The sequence below is a fragment of the Eschscholzia californica genome, unplaced genomic scaffold (assembly GCF_041429995.1).
Source record: "Eschscholzia californica isolate CP2 unplaced genomic scaffold, dmEscCali1.0.p SCAF_1, whole genome shotgun sequence".
In the NCBI taxonomy this organism is placed as follows: Eukaryota; Viridiplantae; Streptophyta; class Magnoliopsida; order Ranunculales; family Papaveraceae; genus Eschscholzia; species Eschscholzia californica.
In genome coordinates, this window is record NW_028238198.1 from 87,712,008 (window position 1) to 87,727,189 (window position 15,182).

The following is a 15,182-nucleotide window of genomic DNA, read 5'->3' on the forward strand; positions in this document are numbered from 1 at the left end:
GGCCAAACAGGAAATTGGGGCCAAAACGAACTGTCAGACACAATTGGGGGTCAAAACGGCCAGTTGGTCACAAATCGGGGGCCAAAACGGAATTAACCCAAAAAATTATTAGGATGATAAAGTAAAATATGGGCACTTAAAAAAGATGTACAACTCTATTGTATGTAGTAGCTAAGAGAGAGAGTGGGAGAGAAAAAACAAAAAGAAAAGAGAAATAAATAGAGGATCAAAGAGGAAATAGAGACAAAATTAAAGAGAGAAAAGAAATGAAAAATATAGTATACACAAAGAGAACACGGGCCTATGCTAAAAAATAGAACATGGGCCTTAAATAGGGTTGGGCGCCTTTAGTATGTCGTTCAAAACATTATACTGACCAAAAACCTGAAATCAAGAATTATAACCGAAAACCTGAAATCAAGAATTATAACCGAAAACCTGAAATCAAGAATCTGTTAATAAGATTTAGTTAGTTGGCCAGAAATCCTATAAAAGACTAGTAGTAACACTAATCAAATCTCATTCAAACCAACTGCTATTAGGAATAAAAACTTCTTGTTACTCTCTCTCTCTCTCTGTACTAAGAGTCAATAATGTCTACACCACCACCACCAGGTCCACCACCACCAGGTCCACCACCAGGTCCACCACCACCCCCATTTGGGTTGTGGATGGCGACTGTTTCGAGTTGGGTTCGTGGCCTTCCTAATTTTGAAGCAGATTTTATATGTCCGGATATTGAAGCAGTTACTCATGGAAGGCATTATACTGCATCTACTCTTTTGCGGGATATCGAAAGGTGGCCTAGACCTAACCAAAACATTCAGGTTTATTTCATGCACCTATTTCTTTGTTTTTCATTCCTTGCATTTGTTTTCTTTAACAAAATTAGCTTGTTTTTTGTTTTCATAGGGCCGTACTGCATTTCTAGTTGTAATCCATGACGATTTGTATGATATGAGTGCTTTTGAACTGCTTCAACACATCAAGGTCCTCTCTCTCTCTCTCTCTCTTTCTTGATCTCTCTCTCTCTTTCTTGATCTCTCTCTCTCTCTCTCTCTTTCTTGATATGTCTTTGTGATTATGTTATTTTAAATGAACAAACAAACAGGAAAGATGGCCACATATTCATGTTGCAATTTGGCAATTAATTCATGACGAATCATTGTCCATAAAGTAAGACAAATACCCATTCATTCTTGACTTTTTTTTCATCTCCCTTGCTTAATTAAACATCTGAAAAATATTGTTTTCTTTTTTTCTGTAGATGCATGCAGGCAGGAGCAATACAATACATGAACGAGCCTATTAAACTAGAGAAGGTCATAGTACTCCGAGATCGTGTTATTCAGTTTGAACGAAGCTAATACATTGTGGAAAATAGAGATGGATGAATAGCCAGAAGTGCTAGCTACTTTTTAGTTTTCTTTTATTGTTGTTCAGCTTTCTTAATAAAATGAATAAAAGAACTACTGTATTATGGGTCGATGATCTATTTTGTCCTCAAGTGTGTAAACATACTACTTCATGTGTTATGATGTTGCGAAAAACAGAGAATCTATCAAAAAAATGCTGCTTGGCCCGAGTAGCCGGCCGACGTGAGCCCGAAATATGACGTGGCCAGCCAACTCGGACCAAAAGCATTTTCGTGGACGGAGGAAAGTCATTTTCTTCTTATTCAACTTCAGTCCCTTTTTTTCTCTATTGTTTTCGTCTCCATTCTTCACTTTCTTCTTCAACCATAAGCTTGAAGAGAGAGAGAGAGAGAGAGAGAGAGGGAAGGATCGACTTCTTCGGCTCGACTTTGGCAGAGAAAAAACACAAGGAGTTAGAGAGAGAGAGAGAGAAAGAATGAAATGAAGTAGACACGATTTGATATCTAGGATTTATAATTTGAATAGGAAAATCGACTTGGAGCGGGAAACCGGCTGCCTTCTTCTTCCTTCCTCCATTTAGGGCTACTTAAATTCTAGGGTTTGCAAGGGGTTCTACATCAATCGATTGAAGCATCCTGATTATGGGTGAAAACGAAGATGTTTTGTCATAATTTTCGTTTTGCTTGGCTTTTTCCTTCACATGAGAGTAATACAAGTTTGAAGCCTTCTGAGATCTGATTCAACTTATCAACTATTATGTCAGTTGGGTTAAATACCATATAGTTAAAGCAAGTTGAAACTGATGGTTGTAATTGTTAAGTTTGTGGTCATCCAACTCAAAACCAATTGGCAATGAGTGGAGAGGACCTATACTTTATATTCTTAGATGCTAGTTACTCATTCTCTTATGTGGGACTATTCTCACACGCCCCCTCACGTGTGGCATTCTTTGATCCTAACACGTGTGCTTTTTTTTTCTTTACAGGTGACGTGGAACACGTGTGGCTTTTAAGCCTATCACGTGTGGACCTAGCTCTGATACCATGTTAAGTTTGTGGGCATCCAACTCAAAATCAATTGGCAATGAGTGGAGAGGACCTATACTTTATATTCTTAGATGCTAGTTACCCATTCTCTTATGTGGGACTGTTCTCACAGTAATGATCTATGAGAAAGCATTTAAACCTAGATTTTTGCTCTCTGTGATGGGACTCATGGGAGATCAAGTGCCATTGTCTTGAAACATTAGGGTATATGTTGCCCTATATCTGTTTTTTAAATTTTCAATGGAGAAAATCGTTTTGGTGACGAAAATCTGATCTTTGATTGTTGACGAAAACCCTAATGATCCTTTGGTGACGAAAAATCTTCGCCATTTTTTACTGAATAAAATCAATAAAACCTTCTTCACTTTGTTCTCTCTCTTCAGCTCTTTTTCTATCTTCATCGAGTTGCCGAAAAATCTGTTTTCGCTCTGTCTAGTTTAATCCAGGGCCGGCCCTGATTTTCCGGAGGCCCGAAACGAGAACAATAAATGTGGCCCTATCGCATACACATATATATATAGACAACTAAATCACGAGTAGATTTTCTCGGGCAACAAAGTCGCCCTGTATTATTGTAAAAATGTTTTCATTTTATTTAAAAAATTTGATGCCAACTCATGCGATTAAATCGTAGTAGAACTCCGCCTATGTCAAGTGTTTAGTTCTCCTACACCTTTATTTTCTTTTCCAAATACTTTTTTCAAACTAAAGGATTACAATCTCATCAAAAAAAAAAAAAAAAAAACTAGAGGATTACATGTTTGTCCTAACTTTTTTAAATAAAACTATTCTTTCTAATCCTTTTTAATTATTGTTCTTATTTTCTTCCCATATCAAATTTCACAAATTTGTTTACTTTGATAATTGATACTAAAATTTCTAACCATGTCAATATTGTGAAAAAACAATGAGCTTATTTAAAGCTAAGTACCAAATTCGATTATGCTTGAATATACAACGATCACAAGATAAAGAAAAAATTCAAATTTAACTTATCCACTTGTAATTTATCATAAGAAATTTTCATTGACGACGTAAATCACTTCTCATTTGCACGTTACCATTTAGTTGTAAACCATAGTGAATGGAAAATAATGGGATATTAAGATATAGATTTAAAAACATAACTAAAGTAAATTACATATTTGAGAAGATATTTTATTGTTTATTTACTCCCATATATTATAACTAACATTTACGTATGCATGTGAGAATGTAGAGAGAAAAAGAAATAGAAATGAGTTGGGTGTGGGTGTGGGTGTGGGTGTGGGTGTGGGTGTGGGTGTGGGTGTGGGTGTGGGTGTGGTCCATTGTAAACTGTTGAGAGAGAGAGAGAGGGTGGTACTGTACTACTGTTTACCCCTTTTCTTTGTTAAAGACGTGGGCCCACTTATTTAAAATAAACCACCAAAGGAAAGTAATGGAGAAACAGCCCAATTTGTGGGCCCACTTATTTAAAATAAACCACCAAAGGAAAGTAATGGAGAAACAGCCCAATTTTTAAGTTCTTTAGTTAAGGGCAACTTCAATGTGGGGCTCGGGCTCCCAATTTTGGGAGTCCCTGAATTTTGGGAGCCCCGAGGTTTTTCGCAACTCTAACATTGAGCTCCCAACAGGGGCTCCCAAATCCAAAATATGTACATGTGTGGTGTACGTCTGTGAGGGTTATGTTTTTTTTTTTTTTTTTTTTTTTTGAGAATGGTTATGTTTTAATTTTCACCCATTTAGAATAAACCACCAAAGACGTGGACCCACTTATTTAGAATAAAACACCAAAGGAAATTAATGGAGAAACAACCCAACGTTTTAAGTTCCTTAGGTAAGGGCAACTCCAATGTGGGGCTCGGGCTCCCAATTTTGGGAGCCTCGAGGTTTTTCTCAACTCCAACATGGGGCTCCCAACAGGGGCTCCCAAATCCAAAATATGTACATGTGTGTTTTTAATTTTCACCCATCATTCGATAACGCTTACTAGAAACCGACGACATTGCCGTTTCATTACAATCAAAACTTTCTTCGACCCCATCATTCGATAAATTAGCTTCATCGGCAACATTGAAATCGGAATTTAACATTTCCATATAGCCTAAATTATGCAAATTGACATTTGAATCCATTGAAAAAAAAAATAGATGGAGGACAAATTGATAGAGAGAGAGAGAGAAAGAATGGATGGAGACAAATAGGTGGAGAGATGAGAATGGAGTATTGGGGCTGGGAGCCCCCAGATCGGGCTCCCATTTGGGAGCCAGGGAGCATGGGGCTCCCAGCCCCCAAATTTGAATTTGGGAGTCCCAGCCCCCCCCCCCCCCCCCCCCACCCCCCCCACCCACATTGGAGTTGCTCTAATGTATGGGCCTCCGTGAACTAACTTCTAAGAAATTCTACAGGCCCTCCTCTGAAATGTGGCCCTATTATTTTGGTGGCCCAAAGCGAGGCTTTGCTCGCTTTGGGTCAGGGCCGGCCCTGGTTTAATCTAAAGGGGGGAAAAAGGAAGGATGAAAGCGAAATAATAGATAATTTTGGGGGACTGAAGTTGAATAAGTCTTCACTTTTGTTTTCTCTCCACGAAAATGCTTTTTGTCCGAGTTGGCCGACCACGTCAGATTTCGGGCTAACGTCGGCCGGTCACTCGGGCCAAGCAGCATTTCTCTTCAGTAACCAATTTTTCTCTCTCTCTCTTCAACAAAAAAAAATCTCTCTCTAGCTAGTATTTCTCACTATCAGTCACTGTTTTTGTGGGAAAATAATTATGATTAATATAAATAAAAGGGGAATTTGGCCAAAACTCCCTAAGAAATTATGTTTTTGGTTAAAAAGGATTTATCAAAGTTTTTTAGGCTTCACCTCCCTGATGGCAATTATGTAATTTTCAATTTCAGTAAAAAGACCAACCTAACCCTAGTCTAAGAAAATACCTTGCAAACACCTTGCACTGCCTTGCAAAGCCTTGCAAACACCTTGCAAAGCCTTGCAAACACCTTGCATGTTTTTTGCAAACACCTTGGATAGCCTTGCAAATAAATTGCAGAGCCTTGCGAACACCTTGCAGAGCCATGCAAAACCTTTGCAGAGCTTTGCGAACACCTTGCATGAATTTTGCAAATACCTTGCACAACCTTGCGAACACCTTGCAGAGCCTTGCAAAGCTTTGCAAATACCTTGCATAGCCTTGCAAACACCTTGCAGAGCCTTGCAAACACCTTGCAGAGCCTTGCAAACACCTTGCAATGCCATGCAAATGGTTTGCAAATTAGTTTTGAATTGATTTAACATGAAATTTGTTACAAATTATTATATTTTGTCTAATAGAATGTTGTATCGAAAAACTATCTAAAAACCCTACAAATTCATAATAGTCATTTTATAAGCTCTAGTACCATCATTTTACTTTTCTTCGAAAAACCTCCAAAGCTTTCATGAAATTCTCAATTTGAACATAAATACCAATCATGATTGTCCAAGAAAAAAATATTTCTCACAAGCATTTCATCTAACAACTTTATAGCTATTTCAACCAACCTACGTCTTGTATAACCAACTAAAGTTGCATTCCAAGCAACAACATCTCTTTCAAGCATTTTATCAAACACATTGCTTGCATCAACTATACTTTCACAACTTTCATGTAAATCCAACAAATAAGTTTGAACATAAACATCAAAACTAGCAAATTGTTATCCATCATTCATAACTCAATGAAAATAAAGCAATGAAGAAGTTGGATTATACCTTGAAACACTATCAAATTCTCCTTCCATTGAAAGTATATAAAACTTTCTCTCTCTAGAATTTAGAACCAAAAACTAAATCAAACCCCTTAAAAGCCTCTTCAAACAACAAGCAAATAGATTAAATCACCAAAACCTAAAAACATTAACCTATCTTATAGCCAAAATCGATTCAAACCCCAGAAATTTTAATCGGCGTCGACAATCCAACTCGGTTCGTTCATGAGAAAAATTCAAGTTCCTGATTTATTAGTTAGATTATTACTAGGTATTTCTAATTGAATGAAGGGTATTTTTGACTCTTAAAAAGTTGGTGCCTTTAAAAATGTCCTTCAAGCCTATTTTTATAACTTACTTAGGGCCTAGCTAGTTAAAAAGATGGGTTGTCTTTTTAACAAAAAAATACAAGAAATTGGGCCTCCTGCCCAATTTCCTGTAAATAAAATTGCTATAAAATTTGGGGTGTGAAAGTCACCTTAGAGGTTGAATTACACTTAAGGATAGGTTAGATTTTTGCCCTTCCATCTTCACGTATCGCCACTATGACCACTAACAAGGTGTGTTTTTTTAGTTACGGATGAAGAATTGAAACCCCTTTGACTGAAATCCCGTAAGTTTTTTGTTTGAGTTGCGGATGAAGAATTAAAACCCTTTTGACCGAAGCCCTGTAAAAAGCACGAGAGATGAAAAATGGGAAAGTTGATAACTACTTTGTGGTAGAACAAAGAACAAGAAGAAGAATGAGAAAGAGAGGAAATAGTCGTCAGACTGATTTAGTGAGAAGTAGTGTAACCAGAGATGAGATAATAAAAACGAAATTTCTACTTTAAACCGACTGCACACAGATTATGAATGTTTCTAACCGAACTCCTATGTGCCAAAATACTTGCCTTTACACTTCTATATTACTGTATTACTTTTATATTTTTTGGCAGGTTAAAATCATAAAACGTTTGCACATCTATCACATCTATTGCTTGGAATTGGTCTCTTCACTCTTCCACAATTAAATCTCCACGGATTAAATTTATAGTGATCACACATATACTCTGAAAAAAATAAGAAATTAAATAACATACGTTCAATACAAACTTACCACAAAAAGAATAAAAAGAAAGCACCAAGAAAATAAATCAAATCACAACAAACGAGAAATCGTCGAGAAATGTTTTAGAGAGACTAGAGTAAACGGCCGATATTTATAACAAAAAAAAAGGTTATTTTCAAAATGCCCTCTAATTTATGACTAGCTTCCTCTCTGGCCCCTAGCTCATAAAAAGAAAGGCAGATGACGACGAAGAGAGAGAGAGAGAGAGATAAAGAGATCTAGTTCAGATGTTAATGAGAGAAAGAACAACCGGACTCGACTTTAAGAATGAAAGTCAGACTGATTTGAACCATGCCTACAAATGTAAGTCCGATTTTAACGATCAATAGACGGTAAGGACAAAAAAATGATCATCTGGATATTTTCGATAAACTAGGGGGCCAAGCGGGAAGGTGGTCATAAACTTTGGGGCCATTTGGGATATATCCAAAAAATAATGGCCCTCGGGGGAGAAATACTGAAACCCCGACCTTTGATAATGCTCTTTACTGAATCTCCCACTTTTTATTAGTAATTACTAATACCCCCACATTTTGTCAGATTTAACGGATTTGCGCCGTTAATGAGAGTGAATTTACTGAAAAGCCCATTGGTTTCGATGAAAATTTAAATTAGTTTGAGGGTATTAACCACTACATAGCTACGCCCGGGGTAAATTGAACAACTTCTTCACAATAACACCTAAAAGATAACATCCTTACCGACAATAACACATAAAGGAATGAGATATGTTTTTAGTTTTAGTTTCAGTTTCTCCTGATTTTTTTGATAAATTTCCATTATGTCGGGTGAAATTTCAACTATGTCGGTGGAAAATTTGAAATTTTCAACAATTTCGGTAGAGATTTCCCTCATGCCGGTGGAAACTACGCTCAAATTAGCTGCAAGTGTGATTTCATGCACCTAATCTTAATTTCCGATATATAATTTCAACCGAAATTTGTCGCGATTTCATTTCTTGCTTATTTGTTCCACTGATAAAAGGAACTAGAATTCTAAACCAACCGACTCCTAGACAGCCTATGTGTAGAATTTGAGCTTCGAAAAATCTCGAGAATCGAGAACACGCATCTCGAGGAAAAGAAGCTGGTAAGATGCAAGAGGCGGTCTTGGATGCTGTCTAAGAAGCAGTTGGTCTAGGAATGTTGTGAAAGAAATACTGTTTTCCCCCTTGTTGCATATTTTAGTTTCTCTTGCTTTCACTTTACCTTTATATATGATTTTGTTTTATGGTGCACTATAGCTTTATATTTATATTATGTTGTGAAAGTGGAAAGTTATTTTGCAATTTTTCGTTTAATTTGATGTCTGGGTAAGTGGGTCGTTTGTTACTAATTCTGTAGCATCTATTAAATATTGCTTAGATTATACCTATATCTTATAGGAGTGATATGGTTTTGTCATGGACCTTATATTCGTGAGAAGTTCACGATCTAAAGACTCTCTTAAGTTCTTAGCTTTCTCTCCTGGGGACCTGAATCATTTTTATGTAGAGGAAAGTAGCCTATAAGATGAACCTTCTGTTGGATGGTTGACTTGTTAACCAGAACAAGGATAAATATTTCAATTTAACTCGCTACACTTTTTATTTTATAGGTCCAATCCTCCTAGAAGATTATCATCTGGTGGAAAAGCTTGCTAACTTTGATCGCGAGCGCATCCCAGAGCGTGAATTCATGCTAGGGGAGCTAGTGCAAAGTGATTCTTTGAGGTCACTCGCGACACTTCCCACCTCAGCTGTGCTGATTTTCTCCGGGCTCCAGGAGTTCAGACCCCTGTTATATATTGTCCGCTTCTCCACTGTAATCCACGAGCGTGGCAGCCCTGAAACTCTGAGAGACCCTCGAGGTTTTGCTGTGAAATTTTACACCAGAGAGGTGTTTTGGAGTATTACACTTCATATTAGTATATCATTAGCAATATTTTCTACTCATTGTCTTATTGTTCTGAAATATTTCATGAAGAAATTAATCTATACCTTCTGGTTATGTTAATACATAAATTTGAAAGTGAATCCCGTTACTAGGAGCACTTTCAATTTCCGACTTAGATCTTATCTTTCTATATTTATAATATGTCTTATAGCTAGAAGGAATGGTTTAGGATCTTTTCCTGATCAAATCCTTTATCTTCTGTCATTTGTTTCAGGGTAACTTTGACTTGGTGGGTAAGAATTTCCCAGTTTTCTTCATCCGAGATGGAATGAAGTTCCCCGACATGGTCCATACACTCAAACCCAACCCTAAGTCCCATATTCAAGAGAACTGGAGGATCCTGGATTTCTTCTCCCACCACCCGGAGAGTCTACACATGTTTTCCTTCCTCTTTGACGATATCGGTATCCCACAGGACTATAGATACATGGAAGGATCTGATGTCAACACTTACATGCTCATCAACCAGGCCAAAAAAGCCCACTTCTAACTTGGTTTTCATACCTATATCGTCGATTTACAGGCAGGAGAGGTTTATCCGCCGATGGGTTGACGCTTTATCTGACCCAAGGATCACCAATGAAATCCGCAGTATCTGGGCTCATACTGGAGTCAAGTAAGATTCAAATTCTCTTTTTTCTTTTAATCGTAGTAGCGAGGCTTTTAATTATGCAACGCAAACAACAAACATAGATGTGAGATAAGGAAACCATGTACTAAATTACTAGTTGTTGATGATAATGTATGACTTGTGTATTAATCGTGTGATTTTGGTATTGTAAGAAAAGAGAATTTGTATTGATTGTATTGATTTCCTAAGCTATTACATAAGTCTTTATAAGGAGTTACATAGGAGAGAAGTTTTATCTATTGGGCAATGTGGTACTAAATATTCTAACACTCATATATTCTAACATTCCCCCTCAAACTAATGACTTTTGCTAGTGAAAAATTCATGAGTTTGCTAAAATTTGTAGATGTTGACTTGGTATTGATATGGAGACATCATTGTGAGGTTGCTAAGTTGTTGTTCTTTGTTGTTGTTGTTGTTCTTTGTTGTTGTTTTTCTTTTCTCCGTTGGAAGACCATTTGAAGAAAAGTTGGCGCCATTGCCAGGTATTTTCCCTTTTTAAAGAGAAAGCGGACAATTATAACCCATTGTCCGGTTGTGGGCGGAGATATACTCCTTGCTATCTTGTTTGTTGTTGAATATTGTTGAATGTTGTTGTTGAATGTCTTTTCTCCCTTCCCCATTTGAGGAAAAGTTAGCACCATTGCCTAGGTATGTTCTCTTTTTAAAGAGAAAGTTGACAATTATAAACCATTGTCAAGGTTTTGTTTGGAATTCTTACTCCATTGATTTTAATAGCCCTCACACATGATTATTACTCCAACATCATCAATGTAATATAATGCAAACCCTTGATCTTATGATTTTATCATTTTTCAACCCCTTGATCTTATGATTTTATCATTTTTCAACCCCTTGATCTTATGATTTTATCATTTTCCAACCACTAGCGATTACCATTCTTGATTTTTCCCACTTCAATTCTTCTTTATAATCTTCTCTTATCTCCTCTTCATTTGATCTTATGAAAAAACTAAGGAACAATAGTTTGAGAGTTCTCAACTTTGATATAAGAAGTATGAGCAAATCAACTAAGAGAATAAACTCTTTGCCATAAAGGAACCCACAAACATGTTTTCAAACATCAAAAGAAAACCATCTTTGAGAATAAGCATGATTTCTTTGATACATTCTATCAAACACTTCATGTGCATCATATTGGAAATCAAGATTTTGGACAACTATAAGTATAGTTTCAAGATAAACATGGGGTATATAACTATTCTAACAAGAAATCCATGAATTCTTTTCCCCCTCTCTAATAGCTTTCCAATGTCTCTCAAAATATAACTTCATGGACCATGGATACACATAGATTTGATGTTGTGGAGGACTTGACATTTGAAATGCTTGAGATCATTGAAGAGTATATCATGTGATTTCTTCAACAAATCACTCTTGTTTGGATCTTTCATCTTCTTGTTAATCTTCATCATCTTCAAATACTATTGAGAAAAGTATTGAAGAATGATTAGATCTCAACAATAGAAAAGAACTACTCTTATTGGAAAGGAAAAAAAAACACTAAACTTGAACTAAAAACCGATAAAAGCCCGGCGAACGGTAGCCATTAATGGGACTACCGCCGCCGGCAAGCGGAAGACTCTATTGACTAACCCAAGAAAGAAACCTAGAAGCTCTTATACCATGTTAAGTTTGTGGCCATCCAACTCAAAACCAATTGGCAATGAGTGGAGAGGACCTATTCTTTATATTTTTGGTTGCTAGTTACCCATTCTCCCATGTGGGACTATTCTCACACGCCCCCTCACGTGTGGCATTCTTTGAGCCTAACACGTGTGTTTTTTTCTTTACGGGTGACGTGGAGCACGTGTGGCTTTTAAGCCTATCACGTGTGGGCCTAGCTCTGATACCATGTAAGAAAAGAGAATTTGTATTGATTGTATTGATTGTATTGATTTCCTAAGCTATTACATAAGTCTTTATAAGGAGTTACATAGGAGAGAAGTTTTATCTATTGGGCAATGTGGTACTAAATATTCTAACACTCATATATTCTAACAGGTATCGACAGGCCGATGTGTCTCTTGGTCAGAAGCTCGCATCTCACTTGAACGTGAGATCAAACATTTGAAGATGAGAGAGAGAGAGAGAGAGAGTACTATGTCTGTAGTATATATGAAAGATGAAACTTTAATGTTGTTGTTCTGATAAATGTATTTGTACTAAAAATACACTTGAGTCTTTGACTCATTCTGTGATGAAATCATGTAATAAGTTGCAGTTTTATATGTGCAAGAGTTGCTCTAATCCAGTTCTATATTTCTCTCTTCTTCCCCCATCATCATCTGCTCCTGTTTCTTGTTATGGAGGATTCTTAAAGGGTTATTCTTTTTCAGCTTTTCGCCCCATTGTTATACTATGGCATGTCCCCATTGTTATAAAATGGTAAAGATATATGTTTGATCATCGTGACAAGCCAAAAGGATGTCCAATGTGCATTAACATCTTTCCCCTTGCACCATATCTACAACCAGTTTCGAGTTTCCCACAAAAGTGCTTGTTTGCCATAGCCAAATATAGTTGTATGTGCGACCATTACCTCCATGTACGGATCTACATTTTATTGAGCAAGTTGAACCTATAACGTAATCACCATCTTCATTTAATGGAATTCGATATTGACAACTTCAGTTTGAGAGGTTTTCTCTTTACTTTAATAGATGGAGATATAATTTAGGATAAACAAGTACATTCAGGTCGATCTGATGTTGTAAGCTAGACTACACTGAACTTTGCATACTATCAAAGGATAATCGCCAATCTAGAAGAAATAAAAATCCCTTCCTCTTATTGTAAGCTATTCAAGACAAAATTGTGAAGGTTTCTCATAAAATTTTGGCCAAAAAAAAAAAGGTTCAGAGATTTTGACATTGACCCCCACTCCTATATTGATAGTAGGACTACACTCTCACTTTTTTGAAACACGTGATATACACCCCCTACTCCACATATACAGAAAATGTCAAGTTCTAGCTAAGTTTCAAATGTGTGAATTGTATATTCGAGTAAACCCAAACATGCCCTCACTAAATTTTAACCCCAACCCGAATCCATCTTCTTCTTTCTCCAACTATTGGTGTCTAAACAAATTGTTGGATGAATTTAAGAAAACAACCTATTTTGGTGAAGAAGAAGACGAGGAAAAGTAAATAAAAAAATTATTTATTATATATTGGTGTTGATAGTAAGATGTACGACTATTTATTATAACATCGGTACTGATTTAAATAACACAATTCACATTTTTTTCTGAATAAATTTTTTTCATTGTGATATTTTCTTCCTTGAAAAGTGCTTAGATATGAAGATCATGATCACCCAGAGATGAAGCCTATAACAAATATTGTAGCTTTAGAATTGATGAAACAACAAAAATGCTCGGGAGACTTGTACGTGTATTTCTTGACAAATCTCATTAGTAAAGTGACGAATAAGACGAAGGACATTCTAATTTTTTCATAATCTGAACATAAGGTGAAAGACTAAAGCACCCTCGTCCTGCTAGTGGGAGTATACGGAGAGTCCCCTACTTCGCTATCAGCACCGATCAAACAAATAGTTTTTTTTTTTTTTTTTTTTGTTGTTGAGCTGATCAAACAAATAGTTGGAAACCAAATCCAAATTGATAAAAAGAACACCAAAGGCAGTGAAGAGGGCACACGTCTCAAGGGGCGAGTAAGATGTGGCAAAATATAAATGGACAGTCATAGAGGGGTCTGACATATGAGTGGTTGGAAAGAGGTTTTAGATACGCCCAAAGAAGATAAGGCACTAGGGCCCATGAGCCCATTTATCTTTCATTTTCTCCTCACATTTATTTTCGGTTGACCAATTTCTCACTTGCTAGAGTAGTTCTCACGGTAGTCAATTGTTTTTTCGGGAAACAATTATAAATTTTTTTTTTTGAAGTCGACTACGATCAGGGACGGAATCAGGAGTCAAAAGCAAGGGGGGCCAAATGTACATGTACAATTAAATGTTTTTTACTTCCACCTATATTTTTTTACGTGTTTTACCTAAGTTATCAGTACATATGCACACTACATACACGAAATCATGGAAATAATACAACGAAAAAATGAGAATTAATTCTTGTGACGATCTTTTTGTCGTACCTAATTTAGCCCCGTGCTTTGAAACAATAACAAAACATAAATCAAAATAAAACTCAAGTGTATTCGAGGAAACGAAAGGCATTTTTTCCCCCAAGTTTAAGCTGCATCTATATTTAATAAGAAGTAAGAGTAGATAAATGTCAACTAAACCAAGTCCAAACATGAAAAGTAGTAAACATGGAAAGAGAGGTCAATAAGAATCTCATCTAGACTTCAGTAGTCACATGCTCAAGTGATGATTTTGTTCACCCAGACTATAAAGGCACCATTAAATATCCCACATTTGGGCTTACCCATGTTGAGGTCAGGGGGGGGCCATGGCCCCTCCTGGCCTCAACATGGATACGTCCCTGACTACGATGATCTACGTATGTCGTTACATATGGCACTTGATACATCATAGATGTGATAAGCTCGATAACTGCCAGCTGAAACACTAATAAGACCGGGCCTATAGCCCAACTAGACAATGACCTAAAGCCGAACAACATTATTTACACCCTAATAATTCCAATTCAAATAACCAAAGATTCCATCTTCTCTGGGATTCGAATCTGGGACTTCCAGAGTTTTATGGAGTTTATGTCAACACCTTGGAATCACTTGGGCTACCAACTGTTGTCGGAAACAATTACAATTAATATAAATAATATTGCTACAAAATTTGGAGTGTGGAAGTCACCTCTGATGACAAATTACCTTTTAAGGGTCTAAAATTCAAAGGTTAGGTTATTAGCCTTTCATCTTCACTTTTGCCACTGACCACTACCACTGTATCGCTACATTCTTTTGAGCGTCTTTTTTTTTTAAGTTACAGACGGAGAATTGAAACTCCTTTGACTGAAATCCATATATTTTTTCCTGTTGAGTTGCGGATGGAGAATTGAAACCTTTTTTAATAAAGTCCCGTCAAAATAACGAGATATGAAAATGGGGAAGTTGATGAACCTTTTTTAATGAAGTCCCGTCAAAATAACGAGATATGAAAATGGGGAAGTTGATGACATCGTTGTGGTGGAACAAGGAAGAGGAAGGAGAAAAAGAGGACATAGTCGTCAGAGTGGTTGTAGTGAAAACAAAGATGAGATGATAAAAACGAAATTTCTATTTTTAAATCGACTGCACACACGCTTATGTATCTTCCTAACCAAACTCTTATGCGCCAAAATACTCGCCTTTACATTTTTTTTTGAATTGTTCAGCGTGTGCTTCGAACA

General features: G+C 36.6%; 1 protein-coding gene and 1 long non-coding RNA gene across 2 annotated transcripts; one reads left to right on the plus strand and one right to left on the minus strand.

Moving 5' to 3' along the window:
• Positions 1–519: 519 nt before the first annotated feature.
• LOC147570756 (uncharacterized) lies at positions 520–1,501 on the plus strand. Its single transcript, XM_086672749.1, has 4 exons — positions 520–827; positions 913–990; positions 1,112–1,176; positions 1,268–1,501. Exons 1-4 carry the CDS (start codon positions 594–596, stop codon positions 1,365–1,367), a joined length of 477 nt encoding a protein of 158 aa, XP_086528875.1. The 5' UTR covers positions 520–593; the 3' UTR covers positions 1,368–1,501.
• Positions 1,502–9,971: 8,470 nt separating this feature from the next.
• LOC147570757 (uncharacterized) lies at positions 9,972–11,813 on the minus strand. The gene is made up of 3 exons (XR_015231505.1): positions 11,693–11,813; positions 10,714–11,465; positions 9,972–10,648 (listed from the first exon to the last, which is right to left on the minus strand). It is a non-coding gene; the product is annotated as an uncharacterized LOC147570757 (long non-coding RNA).
• Positions 11,814–15,182: the final 3,369 nt, after the last annotated feature.